At 44.7% G+C, this 26,423-nt stretch overlaps 1 protein-coding gene across 10 annotated transcripts in view; it reads left to right on the forward strand.

Annotated features, from left to right (window-relative positions):
- The window catches only part of LOC132384709 (diacylglycerol kinase beta-like), a 207,430-nt gene that overhangs the window by 147,198 nt on the left and 33,809 nt on the right, over window positions 1-26,423 (forward strand). For 9 of the 10 annotated variants that reach the window (XM_059956084.1, XM_059956085.1, XM_059956090.1 and 6 more), the window contains 10 exons: window positions 6,171-6,247; window positions 8,694-8,811; window positions 10,085-10,198; window positions 13,951-14,000; window positions 17,071-17,145; window positions 17,576-17,695; window positions 19,162-19,279; window positions 20,309-20,397; window positions 22,841-22,957; window positions 26,249-26,347. In XM_059956084.1, the coding sequence (XP_059812067.1) occupies window positions 6,171-6,247; window positions 8,694-8,811; window positions 10,085-10,198; window positions 13,951-14,000; window positions 17,071-17,145; window positions 17,576-17,695; window positions 19,162-19,279; window positions 20,309-20,397; window positions 22,841-22,957; window positions 26,249-26,347 (977 nt within the window). The remainder of the gene's footprint in view (window positions 1-6,170; window positions 6,248-8,693; window positions 8,812-10,084; window positions 10,199-13,950; window positions 14,001-17,070; window positions 17,146-17,575; window positions 17,696-19,161; window positions 19,280-20,308; window positions 20,398-22,840; window positions 22,958-26,248; window positions 26,348-26,423) is intronic. The other variant, XM_059956092.1, reaches the window with a different exon arrangement.

Below are 26,423 nucleotides of genomic sequence, written 5' to 3' on the forward strand. Positions count from 1 at the left end.
AAGCCCAATCGTGCTTATGATTCATGGGACAGGCAAAATTTCCACTTCTGAACTTGCTGTCTCCCACTGCATAAACCTACTCTGCTTGGGAGCAGCGCTAATTTTCACCAAAGGTGGACATGAGCCTCATTGGGGAGCATTGAAACAAAATGAGCAGAGACAGGAACCTGGTGCAAACATCAGGGCAAGCTCATGAGGGAAGGAAGAGGTCAAACTAACAAGGGGTTAATTACACAGGGGTGGGGGACAAGGAGCAAAACTGCCAAAGGGAAGGAAGTGGATGAACTGCCGATGGCAAACGTGGGGAGCAACAACATCAGTGGGAGTCTTTTAAAAGAGTTAGTGAGAGTTCATAGCCAACATAATTCAGAAATGAAAGGCAAAATATTGACGGTTTGATCCGCATTACTGTCTGGTTTAGTGCAGCATCCTCTCACAACACACAAAAACTACAGCAAGCTGTCAGGTCAGCTGAAAACATCACTGGCTGCAGTCTCCCATCGCTGCAGGACTTGCATGTGTCCAGGACAAAGAAGCGGACAGGAAAAAAATCATTGCAAATACTACCCACCCTGCAAACTGCCTTTCCCAAAATCCCCCTTCTGGAAGGTGCTATAGGGTGGTTAAAACACAAACTTCACATCATTCTTAAAAATTTCTTCCCCCCAGGCAGTTAATCTGATCAACCATTCCAGTTAGCACCACCCCGCTCCCCTCTATTATCTCAGATACTGCACTCTAAACTCTTTAAACCTCTTTTTATAATGCCATTTAAATTGTAAATACAAGATGGTACTTATGCCCATTTTATTCCCTATCCGTACTTTAATCTCTAACTTTATTTTTATATAATTCTTTATAATTGTTGAATATCGTCTTTTGCTGAATACCACAGCAAGTTCCTAATGCGTGTAACTACATGGTGAATAAGTTTGATCCTTGATCCTTGAAATAAAAGGAAGCATATGACAGTAAAGTCAACTGGACATGAATGAGTCTGGCTCAGGAGTTGAATGGTGTGTTGGCAGATGCAACTTAATTCCAACAATTGTAAGGTGGTAAATTGATTTATAATTGTTGCATGTACCAAGATACAGTGATAATCATCGTTTTACGTGTCATCCATACAGATCATTGAGGTAGTACAAGGGAAAAGCCATAACAGAATGCAATGACACAAAAAATGCATTGTGAGACACTATATTGCAACTTTACAAACTCTTGGAGTATTGTGTGCAGTTCTAGTCATCACCCTACAGGCAGAATATGGTTGCACTGGGGAGAGTGCAGAGGATCAGTTACAATCATTACTTTTGATAGGCACTTCAGTCAGGGAGGCATAGAGAGATATGGTCCTGATGCAGGCAAGCGGGTTTAGTGCAGTTAGACAAAAAGGTTGGCATGATCAAAGTGCCCAATAGGTCCAAACAGTCTGATTATATGATAAGTAATGCGAGAGCGAAGTAGGTGGATTAATGAAAGAGGAAAAGGGTGAAGTAAGTAAAAATTAAAGTAAAAAAAAGTAAAAAAGTAAAAATAAAACCAATGAGCTGAGGAAAACATGCCGGCCATCTTATCTAATCTTGTCATCAGTCACTCACAGGTTCTTTTCAGTAAGTACCTCTTGTCCGATTCTGTTTGTACTTAGCAAGCCATGTCCTGTAAGCTACATCCTATCTTGCAGTTTGGTCACTTTTCGCGTTCACATCAGCATATGAACCTTGGCTTTGAAATGCTTGATGCTATCAATAGCTTATTACCAGGAAAGTTCTCTCAGCACTAACCCTAAACTCTAATGCTAACCACCCATCCCAGACATTCTCTCTTCTCTCCCCTCTCATCAGGTAGAAGACATGAAAGCTCAAAAACAAGGACTAGCAGGCTCAAGGGCAGCTTCTGCTCTGATGTTATAAGACTATTGAATGGTTCCCTATATAAGACAGACTCTTAACTTCACGATCTACTTTATCATTGTCTACTTGCACTGCACTTTCTTTCAAACTGTAATACTTTATTTGACAGAATCAGATCAGGTTTATTACCACTGACGTATGTCATGAACTTCGTTGTTTTGTGACAGTACAAGGCATTAACTGTTTCTCTCTTCACAGGTGCTGCCTGAGCTACTGAGATTTCAGATTTTCAGCATCTGCAGTTTTTTTTTTATTTTTCACATCAGGTCGCCTGTTTTAGTGGGTGAAATCTCTTTAGCTATCCTATTGTTATAGAAAGCATATCTGTCCTTCCTCTCTACCTCTATCTGATTATAATGCTGGAATTTTAGTCTCCAGTAACCTTGCCAGTCCTGGCAAGTGTTGCCTTGTACACTTGTTTGTCAGGTTGCAGACTGTAAACCCAGAGACAGGGGCACTGCCTTTTGCATAAACCTTGTTCATCTGCCTCTGAAGGAATGGGTGATCTTACCCCGTTCTCGCCTGTACAGCCTGTGCTGTAGACAGTGGTAAGAATGTTGCAATGGTAAGTTACCTGACTGCAAAAGCAAAGACAGCATAGGCCATAGGATGTAAGAGTAGAATTAGGCCAGTTGACCCATCAAGTCTGCTCCGCCGTTTCATCATGGCCATTTTATTATCCCTCTTGCCTTCTCTCAGTAACCTTTCATGTCCTGACTAATCAAGAACTTATCAGCTTCCACAGACAACTTTGGCAATGAATTCCACAGATTCACCATCCTCTGAAAAAAGAAATTCCTTCTCATTTTTTTCCTAAAGGGATGTCCTTGTATTCTGAGGCTGTGCCCTCTGGTCCTAAACTCCCCCACTATAGGAAACATCCTCTCCACATCCACCCCGTTAATTCTGTTCTGTTCATCTTCTGTTACAACCTCATCTGGAACTCTGTATCCGAAAGAAGAGTTAATGAATGGCATTCTCTCGACTCCTCCATTTAATAAGCTTGTGGCTGATCTAGCTATAACCTCAGCCCCACATTCCTGTCCACCCACAGTAGCCTTTTATCTTCTTTTCATGAATCAATCTCCGCCTGCCTTAAAGGCATACACACACTCTGCTTCCACTGCACATTGAGGAAGAGAGTCCCAGTAATTGAATGCCTTCTGAGAGAAGATCCCTCAGGATATTACATATTTCAATCAAGTCTCCTCTCACTCTTTTAAGATCCAGTCAATGCAAGGCTATCCTACCCGACCTTTGTTTTCAAGATGAGTCGAGTTTATTGTCATCTGCTCAAAAGTGTGGTGAGGTACAGTTACAATGAAAAACTTACCTGCAGCAGCATCACAGGCACCTGGGTACATATATCACATTAGTTTAAAGATGAGTGTCTGCACTCCATCATTTCCTTGCTCGTGAGTGTCGGTACCACCGCTCTCCCGCCTCAGAAAGATGTGTTTAAACTGGAAAGGGTGTAGAAAAGATTTACAACGATTTTGCCAGGACTGGAGGGCCTGAGTTATAGGAAGAGGCTAGGTCTTTATTCCTTGGAATGTAAGAGGGACAAGCAAATAGAAATGTTTAAAGTTATATGAGGCATAGATAATTTGGATGGTAATTGTCTTTTCATCAGGGTGAGCTGGTTTGAAGCTAGGGGGCATAGGTTTAGGATGAGAAGGGAGAAATTTAAAAGAGGCAACTTTTTCACTCAGAAGGTGGCGAGACAATGGAATGAGCTGCCAGAGGAAGTGATTAAGGCAGGTACAATAGTATTACTTAAGAAGCACTTGGAGGGGTGGGGCAGGGCAGCTGGATGGACACCTTGTTCAGCGTCGGCTCGTCGAGCTGAAGGCCCTGTATCTATGGTGTATTGCTCTATTACTCCGAAATTCTGACTCACCTTCAGCAAGGACTCTGCAGAGTTCCCTTCCCTTCTCTGCCCCCTCCTCTCCACCCATAACAAGTGCAGGCAGTTCCCACAGTGTTGCATCTAGTGATATGCCTTGCCAAACCTTCTTCAATAAAAGAAATGCAGGAGCAGAAGAAATCAAGGTAACAGGAAGCCTTTTGGCCTCTTTATGCCTTATCCGCCATTCAATAAGATCATGACTAATCATTTACTTCGACGCCATCTTCTTTCAGAAACCTCAATTCCCTCAAGATTCACAAATTTATAGAATGTTGAATGGTACTGCTGCTGCAGAACAACAAAATTTCACCTCATATCAATCAATGATAATAAGTGTGGATCTGATCCAGAAATGTATTGATCACTATTGTGTATCCTCAATGACTGAGCCTGCACAGTCCTCTTGGACAGAAATGTCAGTTACTAGAGGGCATGTATTTAAGGTGAGAGGGGGTAAGTTTCCAGGGCAAGTTGTTTTGCACAGACACTATTGAGTGCCTTGAACAGTTTGTTAGGGGTGGTGGTGGAAGCAGATACAGTCGAAACATTTAAGAAGCTGTGAGACAGACACATGTACAGGCAGGGAATGAAGGGATGTAGATCATGTGCAGGCAGAAGTGATGTAGTTGTTAACCTGGCGTCATCTTTGGACAGATATGGTGGCCTTTTGCTATGCTGTACTGTTCTATGTTATATAGAAAATTCCAAATGTCCACCATGCTCTGGAAGAAGAACTTTCTCTTCATTGGTTAAGAAAGCATACGGTGCATTGGCCTTTATCAACCATGGGATTGAGTTTAGGAGCCGAGAAGTAATGTTGCAGCATATAGGACCCTGGTCAGACCCCACTTGGGAGTACTGTGCTCAGTTCTGGTCACCTCACTACAGGAAGGATGTGGAAGCCATAGAAAGGGTGCAGAGGAGATTTACAAGGATGCTGCCTGGATTGGAGAGCATGCCTTATGAGAATAGGTTGAGTGAACTCAGCCTTTTCTCCTCGGTGACCCGATAGAGGTGTATAAGATGATGAGAGGCATTGATCGTGTGGATAGTCAGAGGCTTTTTCCCAGGGCTGAAATGGCTAGCATGAGAGCGCACAGTTTTAAGGTGCTTGGAAGTAGGTACAGAGAAGATATCAGGGGTAAGTTTTTTACTCGAGAGTGGTGAGTGCGTGGAATGGGCCGCCGGCAATGGTGGTGGAGGCAGATGTGATAGGGTCTTTGAAGAGACTCCTGGATAGGTACATGGAGCTTAGAAAAATAGAGGCCTATGGGTAACCCTAGGTAATTTCTAAGGTAAGGACATGTTCAGCACAGCTTTGTGGGCCGAAGGGCAAGTATTGTGCTGTAGGCTTTCTATGTTTCTATTTCTTTCCTGAACTGTTAACCACTTATTCCAAAACTCCGACCCTTGGGTTTAGACACCCCAGCCAGGGGAAACACATTCTCTCCAACTACCCCGTCAAACCTCATATGAAGCTTATAGGTTTCAATGAGATCACCTCTCGTTCTTCTGCAGAAAAGTTCACACAACTCTGTATCCAACTGAAAATCCATCCTGCCAAAAAAAAGCTGCAGATGTTGTAAACCTGAAACAAACCCAGAAATGTTGGGAAACACTCAGCAAGTCTGTAGAGAAGGGTCACCAGTCTAAGCTGTTAACTGTTCCTCCTTCTGCAGGTGCTGCCCGACCTGCTGAGTATTTACAATATTCTCTGGTTTTGCTTATGTGCTTCTATATTACATGGTCCACACACCACCCATCTGTAAGCACGGAATTAGTCACTAACACCTCCTGGTGCTTGGAGGGGATTTTTCATCAGCGCCACCATGATTGTTCAGCACATGTATACATCTACCATGCGTGTACTGTTGGCGTCTCCATCTCCTAAGCATCAACAATGGCTCTATCTCAGTTTGAGGACAGAGTTTTAAGGTGAGAGGGGAAAGATTTAACTAGGACCTGAGAGGCACCTTTCCTCACAAAGAGGGTGGTGCACATTTTGAGTGAGTTGCCAGAGGAAGTGGTAGAGGTGAATACAATTACCACATTTAAAAGACATTTGGACAGATCGATGGAAACATTTAGAAGAATGTGGGCCGAATGTAGGCAAATGGGACTCGGTTGGCATGGATGAGTTGGGCCAAAGTGCATGTTTCTGTGCTGTACAACTCAATGGATTTACGAGGGTCGCACTCACCCTGCGCACATCTTTGGTCATCCGGGGGGGGGGGGGGGGAATGGGACTGTGAGGAGTTAGCATCAGCCCAATAGGCTGAATGGCCTCCCAGTGTCACATAAATAAGTAAGTAACTAGGCTTAATCATTGTTGTCACTTCTTTTTGCAGATTCCACAAAGAAAGTGAAGGATGTCCTGGGCGAGTTTGATGGGAATGGCCGACTGTCGAAGTACAGCACGGAGCAGGTGAGGGTTACTGCCAGGTTTGCGACGGATGTTGCGTAGTGTGTGCACGTGTTCTTTGTTCAGACCCATAAGGGAAGTTGTACAGGTGCCATGTCACCTTGCCAAGGAAAGGTATCTCTGGGTTCAGAACTTTGATATCTGATAATCATTGATCTGCTTTGGAATGAGGAACCTGTTCACTCCTCCATTTTGAGACATTGATTCATATCAGAAAACCTGCCCCCGGTATAAAGTCAAATTTATTGTCACATGCACAAATCCATGTGTGCTCAGACATAATGAAAAACCCACTTGCAGCAGCATTACAGGCACATACCATCAGGTACACAACGTTCACAGGAAAAACATAATTAAACATAAACTATACACAAATTTTCAAGAAAGAGCAGATAAGTCATGCAGACAAGTGCAGGGTGTTGCACTTTGGGAGGATCAGCCAGGGTAGATCCTGCACAGAGAACGGTAGGGCACTCAAGACTGCGGTCGAACAAAGGGACCTGGGAATACAGATCCATAATTCGTCGAAGATGGCATCACCTTTGGATAGGGTCATAAAGAAAGCTTTTGGCACGTTGGCCTTCATAAATCAATGTATTGAGTTATGGAGATGGGATGTTATGTTGAAGTAGAGTAAGATGTTGGTGAAGCTTAATTTGGATAATTGTGTGCAGTTTTGGGCACCTACCTACAGAAAAGATGTCAATAAGATTGAAAGAGTACAGAGAAAATTTACAAGGATGTTGCCAGATCTGGAGGACCTGAGTTACAAGGAAAGATTGAATAGGTTAGGACTGTATACCTGAGATCATAGAAGATTGAGGGGAGATTTGATAGAGGTATACAAAATTATGAGGAGTATAGATAGGGTAAATGCAAGTGGGCTTTTTCCACTGAGGTTGGATGAGACTACAACCAGAGGTCATGGGTTAAGGGTGAAAGGTGAAAAGTTTAAGTAAAACATATGGGGAAACTTCTTCACTTAGAGGGTCATGAGAGTGTGGAATGAGCTTCCAGCACAAGTGCATGTGAGCTGAATTTTAATGTTTAAGAGAAGTTTGGATAGGTACATGGATGGTAGGGATATGGAGGGCTATGGTCCCCGTGCAGGTCAGTGGGAGAAGGCAGTAGAAATGGTCTTGGCATGGTCTAGATGGACCAAAGGGCCTATTTCTGTGCCTCCTTAAATGGCTCTTCGATGTCCGGACTTTCCTCAGTTCATTCTGGCACCAAATGAGATCAAGATACACTGCACTAAATTGCAGCCTGCAGCCCTACAAGGGAACTGTTGTTGAACCTAGGAACTTGATGCTCTTAACCATCTGCACCTGAAGCCCATAAACTTCTGCTTTAAATATACCCAATGACTTGGCCTCTACAGTCATCTGTGATGATGAGTTCGCAGATTCAGCACCCTCTGGCTAGAGAAATTCTTGCTCATCTCTGTTCTACCATCCACCCACGCACTGGGGGCAATCTACAGGGGCTGATCATCGTTGGGATGTGGGAGGAAGCTGGGATATCCAGGGGAAAGCCATGCAGTCACAGGGTGAACATGATTAATGACTGGGTTCATTATAGCCATATGGTACCAAGATGCAGTGAAAAGCTTCCCTTTGCATGCCATCCAGACAGATCATTTCACACATAAGTACATCCAGATAGCACTAAAAGGGAAAAGGAAACATGTAGAATATGGTTTTGCAGTTACAGAGAACGTGCAGTGCAGGGAGACCATAAGGTCCAAGGGTCACAATGAGTTGATCTAGAGATAAATGTTCATCTTTATCATATGAGACATCTGTTCAATAGTCTTATAACAGGGTGGGAACTGTGGGGGGTACGTGCTCCCAAACTTTTGTATCTCCTGCCTGATGGGAGAGAGGAGAAGAGAGAATGTCCTGGGTGGTGGGGCCCTTAATTATGATGGCTGCTCTCCCGAGGCAATGGGAAGTGCAGACAGAGTGAATGGGTGAGAGGCCAGTTTGTGTGATACACTGGGTCATGTTCACAACTGCAATTTCTTGCGGTCTTGTCAGAATTAAGACCTAATAGAATCTAACAATTATATGGAAATGATCTGAAGCCATCTCGCAAAGAGTTGACACAATCTGGCTCCCTCCTGGAAACCAGTCTTGCAGACTCCACCCAGACAGCAGAGGTCAGGATCGAACCAAGGTCTCTGGCTCTGTGAGGTACCGGCTCTACTCGCTGCGCCGCTGTGGCATCCAGCTGCCCCTCAATCAAACAATGCAGGTGCTTCAGCAGAAATAAAGGCAAAGTAAAAAAAAAAGTTGCAGGGTATCAAATGAGGGTAGGTTGACACTCTCTTTTAAATGAGTCTGACTGCGAAGCCTTCCCTGCTTGCCTCTTTGTGTGGCTTGCTGATGGGGGAGATGCTGTGGCAGTGTGCAGCATTGCCATCTTTAGCTCTGTTTTGATTTTGCAGAACATAGACTTCGAAGGCTTTCGAACACTCATGAAGATCTACCTGGATGTGGAAGACATTCCCAGTCAGTTTTGTCAGCACCTCTTCTGGTCCTTTCAGACAAGGCCAAGTGAGAAAGGTGAGTAGTGAAGGCCCAAACCCCAGTCAGTCCCCAGCACCTTTACATCAGGACTGCAATCAGTCCCCGTGCTCACAGCCACATAAAAAGGTCACAAATTCAGTGCTTGGCTGCTCTGCCTTTGGTCTTTATTATCACACATCTTCTGTGGCTGACATTTATCTCACGTGTTCTACCATTGCAGAGTGATGCTGACTGTCCAGTCAAATACCAGCCCAAATTCACCCTCTTTCTCACTCACTTGCTTTTACCCTCACTCTCCCACTCACTCTGAAGCACTCTCACACGCTCTCAATCTTGCGCTCTCTCTCACACTCACTCCCTCTCACTCGCTCTTACTGTCCCTCACTCTCTTTTACACACCCTCTGTCTCTCACTTCACTCTCTCTATCACTCTCCCTCACTCTCTTTCCCCCTCACAGAAACATAGAAATGTTACAACACAGAAGGTTACTCAACCCATTAGGATTTATCAGTCCTATTTCTCTGCTTCTTTCCCCCAGCCTTGTAGATGATCCCCTCAAAGCGCTTTTCCAGTTCCCCTTTGAAGCCTTGATTGAGACTTCACGCCTTCTGAAGATCCCATTACTCCCTTCATCAACCTTGCCTCTAAACTCATCAAAAATTTCAGTCAAGGCAATCAAATTTGCCTTGAAAATATTCTGTCCTGACACTTTATTTACTCGAATGCCCATAATTCTTGGCTGCTAATTACAGTTCCTGCACTATCGAGGTCACATTGGCTGCTCCACAGTTACCGACATGTCCTGCTCTGCTTTGTCTTAAGCTCCCCATTTCCCAGCGTCCTGGCACCTCCCTTGTATCAACATACACAAAATGCTGGTGGAACGCAGCAGGCCAGGCAGCATCTATAAGGAGAAGCACTGTCGACGTTTCGGGCCGAGACCCTTCGTCAGGACTAACTTTCAGTTTCTCCTTATAGATGCTGCCTGGCCTGCTGTGTTCCACCAGCATTTTGTGTGTGTTGTTGTTTGAATTTCCAGCATCTGCAGATTTCCTCGTGTTACCTCCCTTGTATGGAAGGAGGGTCGGAATATCAGCACAAGTTCTTCAACAAACTTCACCCCCTACTTCCTTGCCCCCTCCTACTCAAACTAGGTGCCAGCCTTTGAAACGCGGTGTGATCAATGTCCTCCATGTCCATTCTCTGTCCTGTTGTGGTTTTACACCATTCCGTTGGAACTAGAGCTCTCACTCTCACACTCCTTGAATATGATCTGTTGATGGCCATTTTATTCTTCTCTTTCTATAGACGGTAACAGCTCCAAACCAGATGATGCAGCAGGACAAGAGGTGGTCTGTGTAAAGGACGTTGTCTGTTATTTATCCTTTCTGGAGGGGGGACAGCCTGAAGACAAACTCAAATGTGAGTGTTAAGATGAAACAAAATTCTTTGGAATTTTATAAAGATAGGAGCTCTGTGGCATTGCACACATCGAAACTGAGTAGCATGGTTAATTAGTTTATTACGACCACATGTACTGAAGTACTTGGGTGGCGGGGTGGAGGTAAGTCTCTACCAAAGGAGGTACAAGGTGCTCCTTCCCTCCACCAGCCTGCAGGTCACCCCTGATCGAGACCACATGAAGCCGAGAGAGCAGGCCGGATGAGCAATTGGTGCCTATCACAAGTCCTGGTTCTGTGACCACTGACGCCAGGTAGACAATCTCTGAAGAGTATTGATAATGGCATGAGAGCCACCAGTTTAGTAAAGACTCTGCCCAGAAGGAGAGAATGGCAAACCACATCTGTAGAAAAATGTGCCAAGAAAGATCATGTTCACAAGATTATGACTGCCCATGTCGTGCGACTTGGCACATAATGATGATGGCTGAGGTACTGTGAGAAACTTAGTTTTGAATGTCATGCGTACAGGTCAATGTATTGAGGTAGTAACAAGGCAACACAATAATAGAATGCAGAATAAAGTGTTAAAGTTATTGAGAAAGTATAGTGCAGGTAGACAATACAGTGCAAGGTCATAATGAGGTAGCTTGTGTGGTCACTTCAACTTATCATAATAGGGAACCGTTCGGTAGTCTACTAACAGTGGGATAGAAGCTGTCCTTGAGCCTGGCCATATGTAGTTTCAGGCTTTTGTATCTTCTGCTTGACAGAATGGTGGAGAAGGGAGAATGTCTGGGGTGTGTGGGATCTTTGATTATGCTGGTTGTTTTACTGAAGCAGCAGGAAGTATAGACATAGTCCATGGAGGAAGGCTGGTTTCCATGATGAGATCTGCTGTGTCCACAACTCTCTGCAGTTTCTTGCAGACACCGACAGAGCAGTTGCAATGCCAAGTCATGAAGTCATTAGGTCGTGGTTTTAAATCACAGGGTTCAACAGGCTAGGTACATGGAACAAGTTTCTGTTGTGTCTAGGACCAGGGCCACAGTCTCTGAATAAGGTGTCAGCCATGTAGGACTGGGATGAGGATGAATTTCTTCACTCAGAAGGTGGTTATTCTCTGGAATTCTCCACCTAAGGGGAAGGTGGGGGTTCATTCCCTCAGTTTGTTCAGAGCTGATTAGAAGGTGTTTGGGTATTAAAAGGATCAAGGGATAGCGCAGGAAAATGATGCCAAGGTAGAAGGTCAGCCATGATCTTAACAAACAGGAGAACAGACTCAAAGGGCCAAATGGCCTCTTCCTGCTCCCAAACCTTATGCTCTTCCATCCTCTATTGCTCATTAGAGAACTTAAATAATTTGGGAATGCTAAAGAAATAGTTTACCAGAGTGAAAGTGAACATGAAGGCAACATGAGTGACTGAAGATGCCAGAGACTGAAAGAAATAAAACAGGACAATGAAGCAACTCAGTGGGTCAGTTGGCATCTGTGGAGGCAAAGCCATGATACATGGTCTTGATCGGAAACATCAACTATCCCTCTGCTTCACAGATGCTGCCTGACCCACTGAATTCTTCCAGCTCACCTTTTTAAGGCGAAGGGAAACCATTGTGGAAGCATAGCTGGCTCAGTAATGTTCTCCAAGCTCACTCATTACCTGCTTTGGGCCTACACGTGACCCTAGGTCCTCTTCAACGTGTTTGTCTCTTACCTGCTCCCCAAAGTGCCCTCAACCAACCCACCAAGATGGTTTAAGAAGCAATCCCACTACCACATTTCAACATCAAGTCCTGGTCTTTTCAGCTGTGTGCACTTAAAAACTGACATTAAATTACCCATCTGTGTGTGGGTGGCCAATTGCTTCTCATGCCTAATTTTCCTTTGTGAGGAAAGCAAAGCCAAATGTGAAAGGTCATTGGCAGGTTTGATAAGTGCTCGAGACTTATTATAACTAATGGCTGGTGCTGATTCATTAGCAGGGTGCTGATTGTGGGGAGGATTGGTCAGAAACAGAAAGCTTTCCCTGTACAAGCATTTGTAGTCTGTTTCCATGCTCTTTAAACCTCACACCTTCACAGACGGAGGACAGTTGCCGAGAAGGAAAGAAATACTTGGCAAAATGGGTGAATCAGAGATACTCATGCTCTCCTTAGAAATGAAGTTACTGGAGTTCCATTCATACTCAGAGAAAACAGTGAAATCGGCAAAGGTGAGGCATGCTCTCTGCGATGCCACCAGTGGGAGGAGTAAAGTCTTTGGTGTCTGGATGCATTGGTGCTTCAGCCAAGAGTGAAACTGAGCACTAGGTTTAGAAGTGCAGCCCAGTATGTAACATGGGAGCACTTCAAGATGTGAGTCACTATTGGTTCAGAAGTATAACAGGGAGAAATGGACGGAGTTACATGTTGGGAAGAAACGTGTGTAACCCAAGTAGCCAGAATGAATGATGGATCTGACACAGAAAGAGACACAGCATGGGACCATGGAGTCATCACTTTGAATATTGAACAACACACACAAAATGCTGGAGGAATTCAGCAGGTCAGGCAACACCTATGAGACCTGATGAAGGGTCTCTGCCCAAAATGATAACTGTTCATTTCCCTCCATAGATGCTGCCCAACTTGCTGAGTTCCTCCAGCTCCTTTATGTCTTGCTCAAGATTTCTAGCGCCTGCAGAATCTTGAATATTGAACCACTCAATCAGCAGGAATCCTTCCTTTCGAGGTGTAGTTTCAGTTCTGTTGTTTATCGCTTCATGCCTCACCTTAGTGGTCAACCGTTCACGTGCGAACATCCCTGAACAAGAAGGCACAGCAGCCCCTTCACTTCCTAAGAAGATTGAGGCAAACAAGGCTCCAGCCCCCTCTTCCCCCCCCCCATCTTAACTGTGTTTTACAGGAGCACCATTGAGAGCGTCCTGACAAGTTGCATCTGGTATGGGAGCAGTCAAACATTGGACCAAAAATCCCTACATAGGACTACGCAAACAGCTGAGAGGATCATAGGGGTCTCCCTACCATCCATTTGGGGACATTTATCAGGAGCGCTGCATATGCAGGGCCCTTAGTATTATTAAGGATCCCACCCATCCATCCAGCATCCTCTTCAACTTTCTACCATCAGGCAGGAGACTCCGATGCATAAAAACAAGAACAGTCAGGATGAGAAACAGTTTCTTCCCCCAGGCTATTGAGTTTCTGAAATCTCTGCCGCGTTGTACTTGAGGTGTCACTGGTTAATTTGTTCCATATCTTACAAAATTTAATTGATGCAGTTTAGTTTGCTTGTTGGTTATGTGTGATTCATCTGTAGACTTTATCCTTATCTTCATAAGTTATCGTGTGTTATGTGTACTGCTGTGCTTTACACCCTGATTCAAAGAAATATTATCTCGTTGCTATAAACATTATATGATTATATGTGTACACGTATATAGTTAAACAACAATAAACTTGACTTGTAACTTGTCACTTTTCAAGGAGTTCTGGCATCCTCTCCTGGCCAACACACATGAGCGCCTCTGATCCACTGTATATCCTGATCACTGAGCACCTGGTTGCATTTAAATTGGCTCGGCCCTGACTGAAAGCTCTATTTAATTTGTAGTCAGAAACTACACCTGTGAGTTAATAATTTAACTGAGGCAGGTATTCTTAAAGTGCTGTTGCCCTTTCTGAATAAAAAGCGGAGGGTTTATCTGATATTCGTATCCTAAAATGCTGAGGGTTTATCTAATATGCGTGTCGTTTGTTTTTTCTCCTAACAGTCACATTTAAGTTGTATGACACTGATGCTAACGGACTTCTGGACAGCTCTGTAAGTTTTGCTGTTTGTTCCTGGTATTCCAATGCACTTCACGCTCAGTGTTTGTTCTGTCTGGGATATATGTTATGCACACCTTATTTGGGAATCACATCTCTTAGTAACTAGAAGGATTATGGGCAACATAAACACACCATGTCATGAGTGTTGCTGGGCAGCATGGAAAACTATTTGTGGCTGACTCATCCTCCTCCTGCATGTCAACATCATCTCCCCACCACTGCTCAGCTCCTCCCATTGAGAAATCGTAGGAGCCAAGCCACAGTCCAGGGCCATCTTTGTGCCCGCAGTGCGCAGCCCCAAATTCAGAATGGACACCCAAGAGAGATTGCAGATGCTGGAAATTTTAAGCAGCACGCACAAGATGCTGGAGAAACTCGGCAGGGAGGCAACATCTGCAGAGGGAAATGAGCAGTCAACATTTTGGGCCAAGTATGGAAATGAAGAGGGCAGGAGCTGGGATAAAAGAGTTGGGGGGAGGGGAGGGAGCAGGATCTGGCTGGTGATGGGTGGATCCAGGTGAGAAGTAGAAGATAGGTGTGAGGGAGAGGGGGAGAAGTGAGAATGATGTGAGAAGCTGGGAGCTGATAGGTGGCAGAGGCAAATGGCTCAAGAGGAAGGAATCTGATAGGAGAATGGACCATGGAATAAAGGGAAAACGGGGGGGAAGGGGGACCAGAGGGGAAAAACGTGAAGGTGATGCACAATTCATGAGGGTAAGGGAGGGTTTTTGGGAGCCGGGGGGAATGAAGGAAAACAAATGGTGAGGGGGTAGGGGACAGAGAGGAGTGTTTACTGGAAGTCAGAGAAATCAGTGTTAATGCCGCCAGGTTGGAGACTAACAAAATAGAATTGTCCTGATGAAGGGTCTTGGCCTGAAACTTCAACTGTTCATTCCCTTCCGCAGGTGCTCCCTGACCTGCTGCATTCCTTCAGCATTTTGTATGAATTCCTCTGGTTTTCCAGCATCTACAGAATCTCTTGTGTTTTTTTCTCTAATCTGCATCTAGCATCAACTTGTAGAGGAGGCCATGGACAGACATGTCAGTGTGGGAATGGGACGTCAGGATCTGTGCTTGGAGGAAAGCATCCCCTTGCTGGATATCTGGGTCACTAGCACATGGGATCTGCTGACAGCAATTGTAGTCAGCAAGTGTGAAGAAAGGCTCATTTAAGACAGCATTCCTGGGGTATCGCTGAGGTGGAAGTGCTGTATTTATTGCCCCTGAGGAGACAGTGTTGAACACTGCATTCCAAGATGCGTTTTGAAGTTTCATCCTGGCACATGACATCCATTTATCAGCACTGAGATGACCTGCCTTGGTTGGAATACACTTTCCAACTCTCCCACTCCCCTGCTTCACTTATTTGATGAGGCAAAAATCTTACCTAAATAATAATTTTCAGTTAGAACAGAGAACAGTACAGCTCAGGAACAAGCCCTTTGGCCTGCAATGTGGTGTTGAACTAATTAAGAGAATGACACCTAATCCTTTTCATCTGCACCATGTCCATTCTTTGCACATTCATGTGCCTATGTAAGAGCTTCTTAAACGCCTCTATTGTACCCACCTCCACCACCACCCCTGACAGCGCATTACAGTCACCTGCCACTTTCTGTGTAAAAATAAACTTGCCCTGCACATCTCCTTTAAACTTTGTGTTTCTCACAGTAATGCAGGCCATCCTGTATTAGACATCTTAACCCTGGGGAAATGTACCCAATCTGTGCCTCTCATAATCTTATAAATTTCCATCTGTTCTCCCCTCAACCTCCGCCACTCTAGAGAAAACAATCCAAGTTTGTCCAACCTCTCCTTATAGTACGTGCCCTCTAATCCAGGTAACGTCCTAGTAAAGTGGAGTTTAGAAGAGAGTGGGGGGGAGGGGAATGTGGAATCTCATTGAAACATGCCGAATATTGAAAGGCCAAGATAGAGTGGACATAGGGAGGATGGTTCCTGTATTGGGAGTGTCCAGGACCTGAGGGCACAACCTCAATACAAAGTTATCCCTTTAGAACATAGATGAGGGAGAATTTCTTGAGTCAGAGGGGGTGAATCTGTGGAATTGATTGCCACAGATGGCTATGGAGGCCAAGTCATTGGGTATATTTAAAGCAGAGGTTGATTCTTGATTCATAAGGGTGAGAAAGGTTACAGGGGAAAGGCAGAAGAATGGGGCTGAGAGGGATAATATATCAGCCATGATGAAATGGTGGGGCAGACTCAATGGGCTGAATGGCCTAATTCTGCTCCTGTGTCTTATTGTCCTATGGTCTAAACCTCTTCTGCATCATTTATAATGGAGGTGACCAGAAATAAATACAATACTCCAATAGCCAATAAGGATTAGCCTTGTTAGCAATACCCATATGGCAGGAATTAATTGGCCTCCTGGACTATCGATGGTAACAATAGAGTTTGAGATGGCCTTAGGGTTACTGTGTGCATGTCTGTGCCTGTGTGTATCTGTGTTTTTGTGTGTGTGTGCATGTATGTGCGAGTGTTTCTGTGCCTATCTGTGTGTGTGCATGCATGTATGTGTGGTGTAGGTAGGCCCCGGAGAGGGTTGGTGGGGTTTGAGGTTGAGATTAGGGAACATGCCCACTCTCTCCATCTTGTCCCGAACCCCTCTACCACCGCACACACACCAGCAACGTCCCGAACCCTTCAGGGCAGTGTACCCTCCAAAGACTGGAGCCTGGATCTCATTTGGCACTGGAATGAACCGTGCCAGGCCCAGACAGTGAAGAGCCATTTACAGAGGCATTGAGCAGCGTGAAAGACATCTGCACGTGTTCTTAAAGGTCCCGCGTAAAATCTCAAGCTCCAGCGACATGACAGGGCCACCTTTTAACCGCACAGTGCTGCTCCCATTTAGGAGAGGAGGAGTGACAGGAGCCCCTTTGCTTCACCCATTTCAAATTGTGCGTGTGTATGAGACATTGTGCCAGAAGATAATGACCTCTTGTCATCAGAGTAGGGGTGCTGCTGTGATGGCAGTGCACTGTCACCAAGAGCCCAAAGTGTTCTTTCTGATCTGCGGCTGTGTCTCTTTCTAGGAGGTCGATCGTATCATTGCCCAGATGATGCATGTGGCTAAGTACTTGGATTGGGACGTGACAGAGCTTAAGCCTGTGAGTTTTCAGTATGCTTAACCCTAAAATCACAATCACACAAATTTTAACAACACTCTCATCGACTGGTCTAACATCTGTGTCCCCACATGGAATAAATGGGTTAACCCATATCAAACTGGTTAATATAGATGTGTTTATTCTATCTATCCATCATAGCAAAAGCATGAGATCATTTGGCTTGGAACAACTTCTGCCCTCCCCTTCCTCCTCCTCTCTTTCCCCTCCTGCCTCCTCTCAGTCCTTCCTTTTCTGACCTCCTCCCCTCCTCCTCCTCTCCCTCCTCCCTTCTTCCCCCTCATTCTGTGCATTCTGTCTCTGTTCTGAACCCTCCCACTCTCTGTGCCCTAACATCATGTTTCATGCAGATAAGATAATCACTGCCTCGAGTTTCCTCAGTCACATTCATCTAATTTTAAAACTCATTTAGATTTTAAAGGATATGATGAACGAGATTGATTATGACAAAAATGGTACAGTTTCATTGGACGAGTGGATCAGAGGAGGGATGACAACAGCTCCGTTATTGGTTCTTCTCGGGCTGGAAGCTGTGAGTAACCTATCAGGCCTTGGCTATGTGAGGGTACATTGCCATGGACAAGGTGTGCTGAGAGCTGGTTTACTCGATGGTTGGTTTTCACATTCCTGTCACGTAATGGGGTTGTGAGTCTCCTGATAAGTTGGTTTCTCCCTGCAACTTTTTAAACAAATAAACAGAAGACAGGCGATCGTGAGTGGTTGGATAAGCAAGGGTCATTGGGCAGAGGATGCAGTTCACATGCGTGCACACACACACACATACATATACACACATACACACACGTGCACACACACATACATATACACACACATATATATACACACATGCATATACACACACGCAATACATATACACAACATGGATACACAGTATACACACACACCGCGCACACATACACACACACACACACACACACACACACACACACACACACACACACACACACACACACAGGCACACAAAGTTCACTCGCATGCACACTTGTAATGCTTGTACACACACAGTACACACACAATGCACACACACAGCTTGCACAGTCATACATACACAAATGTGTGCACACACAGTGCCCACACAGAGAGTGCATGCACACGCCCAATCTGAACAAACTCAGTGCGCGCGCGCACACACACACATGAACAGCACACATGGACAAGCACATACTAAGCATACACAGCATGAACACACACATAGAAACATATGCTGACACAAACACAGACACACACGCGCGCGCACGTACATGCACAGATAAACACACATATAGACACTCTCAAACACACAGACACACACACACTTACACATATCCATACAGGCACACAGACACGTGGACACATATACAAGCATTGGCACATGCACATACCCATTCATACAAACACAAGTGTGTACAGACATACACACATATATTCACAAACACAAGCATATACACACATAATGCACATGCACAAATGTATACACATCCACATACAGGCACAAATATACACAACATGCTTATACAGGCCTACATGTACACAAATTTCTCCCATATCTCTCACTCACAAACACTTGCACACTCATACACTCTCTCACTTTTACTATTGCACATGCTGTCACCTTCAAGTTCAAGTTTAGTCATCATTCAACAATACATTCACGCTCACATACTCCCTCACACTCTGCCACACTATCAAGCATACACATTCTTGCACACACTCACATACACTGCGTCTCTGTCTCTGTCTCACTCTCACACAGACCCTCACATTGTTTTATCAGACTAACACACACCCTCACACTCTCTGTCACCTGTGCTGTTACACTCTCTTGCACACGTCCGCCGGCACGCTCTCCCGCTCCCTCTGAAGCTGTGGGGTGTGATGATGTTGTGACTTGCTGCTCCTTTCTGGACGGTCTGTTGCAGCATCAGCATCCATTTGATCGTTCCCAGGACTCTACGGTTGTTAATTACTCAGTTCCTCAACACACCTTTGTTTTTGCAGAGTTTGAAGGATGACGGGCAACATATTTGGCGACTAAAACATTTTAGCCGACCAGTGTTCTGTAACATGTGCCAAAACATTCTCCTGGGAATCAGAAAACAGGGATTGTGTTGTACGTGTAAGTGTTTAGTTCTGCAACTCTCTCCCTGACACCCCCCCCAATCCCTCTTCTCTCCCCATCCCAACAACTCTGCCTCCCTCTGCTCCTCTGAGTCTCCTTCAATCCGAGGTGTCACTTATTTGTCAAATGATATTCCTGTGAAGCATGCTGGGGATTTTAATGATGTTAAAGCTGCTCTCGAAATGCACACTGGTGGTTTTAAAAGTATCATCTTTACATAACAAGTGTTTAGATCCTGTTTCCCACTTCTCTTATGAAGGCTTGACCTATTGATAGTGGCCATTCCAATGGTTACACACTTCCTTTTGTGCACTGTAGGATGTGGAAGTTTGCTCTGGGGCTGGGCAGGCTGCCAGTGGTCGGGAGGGTCAGCAGCAAAAAGCCATTTAGGCCCAAACATTGGAGGGCAAGGGGGCACCATGGTTAGGGTTTGGGAATACACTTATCTAATAGTGTTTTCCAAAACTATTCATGGCAATATTGATAAGTTCCTTCTCCCCCCCCCCCAAAAAAAAAGTCCTTGCACATGACGTTGGCATTCAACTTTAAAAGAATCTTGAACTTGCAATGGGAGTTCATTTTGTTGGAGAGCCGGGGATGAGAAGATTCAGGGATTGACAATCCGATGAGCTCGGGGCAGGGAAGAAGGAATTTAGTATGGTCTGAGGGAAGATGTCAGGGCTGGGTGTGATGGAAGAGGTGAGGTACAGGCAGTGGGACATGGCAGGAGGTGCAGGGGTGAGACTAGGTATGGGACCTGTGGAGAGGTGTATTGGGGATCAGATTGGTTGTTGGGGGTCAGATGCAATTGAGGGGGCGAGGGGGTTGAAGGGCTGCAGTTGGTGGTTGGGGGCTAGTAGTGGGATGGGATAGGTGGCCCCAGATTAGAGCAGGACTCACATTTGTGGGGGTCGTTGGGGGGTGGGGGTTCCCAGTTCAAGGCTGTGTGGATGCCAATAATGGAGTTGAGGGAGTGACATGAGTCCAGATTATAGGGTAACTGAATGCTTTGCTGTTTGTTTACAGTTTGTAAGTACACCGTGCATGAGAGATGTGCCTCGAAAGCTCCTTCATCTTGCATCCGCACCTATGCAAAATCCATCAAGGACACAAATGTAAGACTTTGCCTTTCTTCTCCCTGACCTTGCTTCATTATGCTCTCTCCTTCCTCCCTACCTGCTACCAATAGTGGGGAGTCTAGGACCAGAGAATTTCTTTAGCCAGAGGGTGGTGAATCTGTGGAATTCATTGTCACAGACCGCTGAGGAAGCCAAGTCACTGGGTATATTCAAAGTGGAGAATAGGTTCTTAATTAGCAAGGGTGTCAAAAGTTTCAGGGAGAAGGCAGGAGAATGGGGTCGAGTGGAAAATTAAATTAGCTATGATGGAATGGTGGAGAAGGCTTGGAGCCAAATGGCCTTATTCTGCTCCTAAATATTATGGTTTTATGGTCTTAACCTCTCCACTCCATGGCCACTCAACACTAGCTGTCCTTGTCCCAATTCAACAGTACTGCCTCTCCGAAAATGCAGGCAGACACAGAGGTAGTCCTGTCCTGTTTAGACCCCACCTATCCAGCATCCACACTTGGCCCACAGGAAACTTCTGAATGTACATTATCAGCATGGAAACAACCTAACCTCTGCCCGGTCTGGGGTTGGGCACTGTGGGCAGTTCCTTCCGCCATCTCTGGGTGTCAGTGCGATCCCAGGTGTGAGCAGATTGTCACGCACACTGGAGCCTTTCCCTCCGGAGCACCTCGCTTCCCACGAGGGACAACGGCGCGAGGTCTTACCGCAGCAACATTACAAAACAGGTGACCAGAATGGAGCTGCCTCCATCCCAAACAGGCTTCTTTGTCACTTCAAACTGGAAATCTGGAGAGATGGACAGAAAGGCGGCCAATCTAACAGAGCCACTAAAAGGCTGGGCACTGGACTGCAGTTAATGGACATAAAAAATCTGACCATCTGCAACCCTGTGTCATCTCCACCTCTGACCTCCCAGCCTCTGTCACTATCTCTACTCTCTCCTCCTCCATCTGCTCATCTAACCTCCTCACCTGGATCCACCTATCACCTTCCAGATCTTGCCATGCCTCTTTATACAGTCTATCTCCCCTCCACTCTCAGTCCAAAAGGAGGGTTTTAACCCGAAACATTGAATGGCCATTTCCCTCCACCGATGCTGTCTGACAGTCTGTGTAGTGCTTCAGATTCCAGCATCTGCAGTCTCGCTTATTCTAAGCTGGTAATCCTTGGCTCTCAATTCCTCAGCCAGAGTAATCGCTTTCCCTGCAACCACCATGTCAAACCCAGTATGAATTTTGTAGGGTTTGCTGCAATTAGCTCTTGTCCTTCTGAGGTTTAGTCTCCTTAATCACGTAATAGCCACCATTCCAGGAATCGATCTGGTGAATCTTCCTTCTACTCCCTCTATTGCAAGTCAATCCTTCATTAGGTAGGGTGATCAGATCTATGCAAGACATTGCAGCTGCAGTCTCACTAGCACCCTATGTAATTGTGGATGTGAATTAAAGAACAGCGGGTGCAGAGGGCAGAGGTGTCTCAACCAACAGCCATGCCATGTGTGGGTTCTTCAGTGTTGTAAAGAAGAGGAGAAAAGGGGGTAAGTTCTTAACAACTTCAGGTCATTTCCTTCCTCCCCCCCTCATTCTCTCTTTTCCTATTTCCCATCTGGTTATCCCCTTTTTTCCTCACCTGCCCATCATCACACTTTGGTTTCCCTTCTCCTTCAAAGTCCAAAGTAAATTTTATTACATCTTATACAACCCTGAGATTCATTTTCTTGTGGGCATACTTAACAAATCTATAGAATAATAACCATAATAGAATCAGTGAAAGACTGCCCAACTTGGGCGTTCAACCAGAGTGCAATAGACAACAAACTATAAATACAAAAATAAAGAAATAATAATAATTATAAATAAATAAGCAATAAGTATCGAGAACATGAGATGAAGAGCCCTTGAAGGTGAATCCATTGGTTGTGGGAACATTATGATGAAGCAAGTGAAGTTATCCCCTTTGGTTTAAGAGTCAAAGAGTGTGGGTTAGTAAATGTTACTTCCCTTCCTTCCATGGTCCACTGTCATCTTCTATCACTTCCTTTTACTTCAGCCATTTACCTCTTCCACCTATCGTCCTCCCAGTTTCTCACTTTATACCCCCTTCCCCCACCCCTCACCTGGTTTCACCTATCACCTGCCAGCTTGTACTTCTTCCCCTTCTCCCACCTTCTTCTCCCTCCCTTTCCAGTCTTGATGAAGGGTCTCAGCCCAAAATGTCAACTGTTTATTCATCTCCGTAGAGGCTGCCTGACCTGCTGAGTTCCTCCAGCACCTTATGTTTTGACACTGACTCCTGTAAGCATTTTTGTTACAGAGAGAGAGAGGTGTTTGGAATTAACTGTGCTTGCTTACCTACCCTGAGAAGTAGTGTCTGAGATTCATCCCAGAATGACCCAATTATTGCATCAGCATGACTCCTGGATCTATTGATTCAATTTTATTCAAGTATTTTGCATTTCTTGGTTCAGGTCATGAAGCACATGTGGGTTGAAGGGAACTGCAACATTACGTGCGGAAGCTGCCAAAAAACCATAAAGAGTTTTCAACGCCTTACCGGTGTCCACTGTGTCTGGTGCCACAACACTGTGAGTCCCTCTTCAGAATATCATTCATTGTTTAGCACATAAAGTCGGTAAATCTTAGGAATAAAAATCATTTCAGCAATAGCTGTAATACAAGTGATATGCCAATTTGTAATTATAGTCTTGGTGCCAATTTATCATAGCAATAACTTTTGTAGGATTTGTAATTTTATGCTTGTGTCAATTAATATTGCATTGTATTCTTAATCGATTCAAAAAGTTGGTAAGTCAAAGATCTTTGATGAAAACAAGCAGCTTTATTACAGTTTTAGTAAACCCAGTTCATTTAGAACATAGAACAGTACAGCTCAGTAACAGGCCCTTCAGCCACAATGTTGTGCCAAACCAATTAAATTAGTAATCAAATGGCCGACTAAACGAACCCCTTCTGCCTTCACAATGCCCATATCCTTTCATTTCTTCACATTCATGTTTCCATCTAAACATCTCTTAGAAGTCCCCAATGTTTCTGCCTCTACCACCACTCCAGGCAACCACCACTCTGTGTTTTTAAAAAAAACACAACTTGCCCTCATATCTCCTTTGAAATTACCCCAATTACCCCCTCCCTCCTTAAATACTCACCTTCTAGTATTAGACACTTTAACCTTGGTGAAAAAGATACTGCCTGTCTATTCTATGTATGCCTCTCATAATCTTAACAACCTCTATCAGATCCCCCATCAGCCTCTGCTACTCCAGAGAAAACAAACCAGGTTTGTCCAACTTCTCATGCCCTCTTATCTGGTCAGCATCCTGGTAAACCCCTTCTGCACCCTCTCCAAAGTTTCGACATCCTTCCTATAATGGGGCGACCAGAACAGTATACAATAATCCAGATGTGGCCTATAAAGCTGCAACGTAACTTCCTGACTTCTGAACTCAGTGTCTCGACTAATGAAGGCAAGTATGCCATATACCTTCTTCACCAGCCTATCAATCTGTGTAGCCACTTTCAGGGAACTATGAACTTGGACCCCAAGATTCCTCTGCTCAGCAACACTGTTAAGGGTCAAGTGCATAGTCTCTTTACATTTGACCTACCAAGGTGCATCATTTCACATTTGGCCAGGTTAAACTCCATCTGCCATTTCTCTGCCCATATCTGCAACTGACCTACTGTATATCCCACTGTATTCTTTGTCATTCTATGCTATCCACACTACCAAATTTGTATCATTTGCAAACTTACTAACCCACCAGGTCATCCAGGTCATTATATACATGACAAACAGCAGAGGACACCACTAATCACAGACCTCCAGCTAGAATATGTCCCTTCTACCACTACCCTGTATCTTCTATGGGCAAACCATTTCTGAATCCAAATGACCAATTCACCAGGATCTCGTGCATCTCAGTCTTCTGGAAGAGCTTCCCATGAGGGACTTTGTCAAACACCTTACTAAAATCCATGTAGACAACACCCATAGCTCTACCTTCATCAATCACCCTTGTCACCTTGTCAAAAAGCTTAATCAAGTTAGTAAGACACGACTTGCCCCTCACATAGCAATGCTAGTTCTCTTTTGGCCTCTTTATAATCCTGAAGGGCTTGATTTGATTCTAGCTTTCTAAGCTTTACATACTTTTCCTTGATCTTCTTGACTAAATTCATCACCTCTCTTAACATCCAAGGTTCTCTTACATTGTCATCAATGTACTTCTTTCTGCCTTTAGTAACATTAATAGAGTTGAAAAGCAATGCTTATGTTAAACTTTCACTGAACCGTGAATCGACCAGGTTTGCTGTCCTCCATAGTGACACAGGAATTCATTTAAATAAGATGAGCCCAAATGGAAAGTTTATGTCAGTTGGCAAAATCAAAACAGCCTGCAGTTCTTGCCTCCAGAAAAGAGAAGGCTGACAAAGAGTCTTCAACCTGAAATGTTATCTCTATTTCTCTCTCCACAGATGCTGCCTGATCTGCTGAGTGTTTCCAGAATTCTCTGCTTTTAGCTCAGATTTCAGAGAACATAGAACACAACAGTACAGGCTCTAAAGTCAATCTAACCCTTCCCTGCTACATGGCCCTCCATTTTTCTGTTATTCATGTGCGTATCTAAGAGTCTCTTAAATGCCCCTAATGTATCTGCCTTTACCACTGTCCCTGGCAGTGTGTTCCACTCATCTACCACTCTCTGTGTTTTAAAAAAACCTCTGACATCCCCCTTATACTTCTCTCCAATCACCTTAAAATTATAACCCCTCGTATTAGTCATTTCCAACCTGGGAAAAATTCTCTTGCTACCTACTCAATCTATGCCTCTATTAAATCACCCACATCGTCCTTCATTCCAGAGAGAAAAATCCTAGCTCTCTCAACCTATCCTCATAAGACATATATCTTTTGATTTCCAGCATCTGCAATTTGTTTTGATATAGACTAAGGGGCTTTAAAATAAAACAGTCATGAATAAATTGAGCAAGGATTTTAGGAACCAGATTGGTGAGAATGAGGCCCTTGGCATAAAAGGCAAGTGAAAGGACAAAAGTATTTAAGGGGAGACACAAGAGACTGCAGATGCTGCAATTTGGAGCAGCAAACAGCTACTGGGAGAACTCAGCAGGTCAAACAGCATCTGTGGATGCAAAGGAATTGTCAATGATTTGCGTCAAAACCCAATGTTAGGTCCTGATTTGAATTGAAGTTCAATGAAGGCGGGGGGGTGGGGGGGGGGTGGAGCCTCATTGAAGCTTGCCGCATGTTAAAAACCCTAGATAGAGTGGAGGTGGAGGATGTTTCCAATATTGGGAGAGTCTAGGACCGGAGGGCACAACCTCAGATACAAGGGCGTTCCTTTGGAACTGAGATGAGAAGGACTTTCTTCAGCCACGTGGTGAATCTGTGGAATTCATTGCCACAGAGAGCTGTGAAGGCCAAGTCATTGGGTATATTTAAAATGGGAATTGATGGGTTATTATTAGTAAGGATGTCACGGGTTATCGGGAGAAGGCAGGAGATTGGAGTTGAGAGGGAATATTAAAGCAGACTTGATGGCCTGAATGGCCTGATTTTGCTCATGTGCCTTATGGCCTCAGGAGCCCTTGAATTGGGAAGAAACCTTGAGTTCACGAAGCCACACCTGACAACGGAAGCAAACGCCCTGTGAGTGAACTCTGAACTTTGTGCTAAATGCGATGTCATCTTCAGGTTATTTATTTTCCAGTTAATCTTTTAACATGCTTCTAACCATCAATTGCCTGTGCTGCATTTTTTGACTGTGGAACAGTCACCTGTGTTTCCCAGTGCTGTGGACAGCTCAGTAATACCATCCCTCTTGTACTGACAGCTCCACAATGAATGTGTGCCTCAGGAGAAGGAGGAATGTGACTGCGGACCACTTAAGGATCATGTGCTTCCGCCCTCTGCCATATATCCTGTGGTTCTGGTAAATTTTTACCTCTCTGTATTTGTTCATTGTATTTGGTTTCCGAGGGATAACTAAATGGTATTGATTTGTTATT

The sequence above is a fragment of the Hypanus sabinus genome, chromosome X1 (genome assembly GCF_030144855.1).
Source record: "Hypanus sabinus isolate sHypSab1 chromosome X1, sHypSab1.hap1, whole genome shotgun sequence".
Taxonomy (NCBI): domain Eukaryota; kingdom Metazoa; phylum Chordata; class Chondrichthyes; order Myliobatiformes; family Dasyatidae; genus Hypanus; species Hypanus sabinus.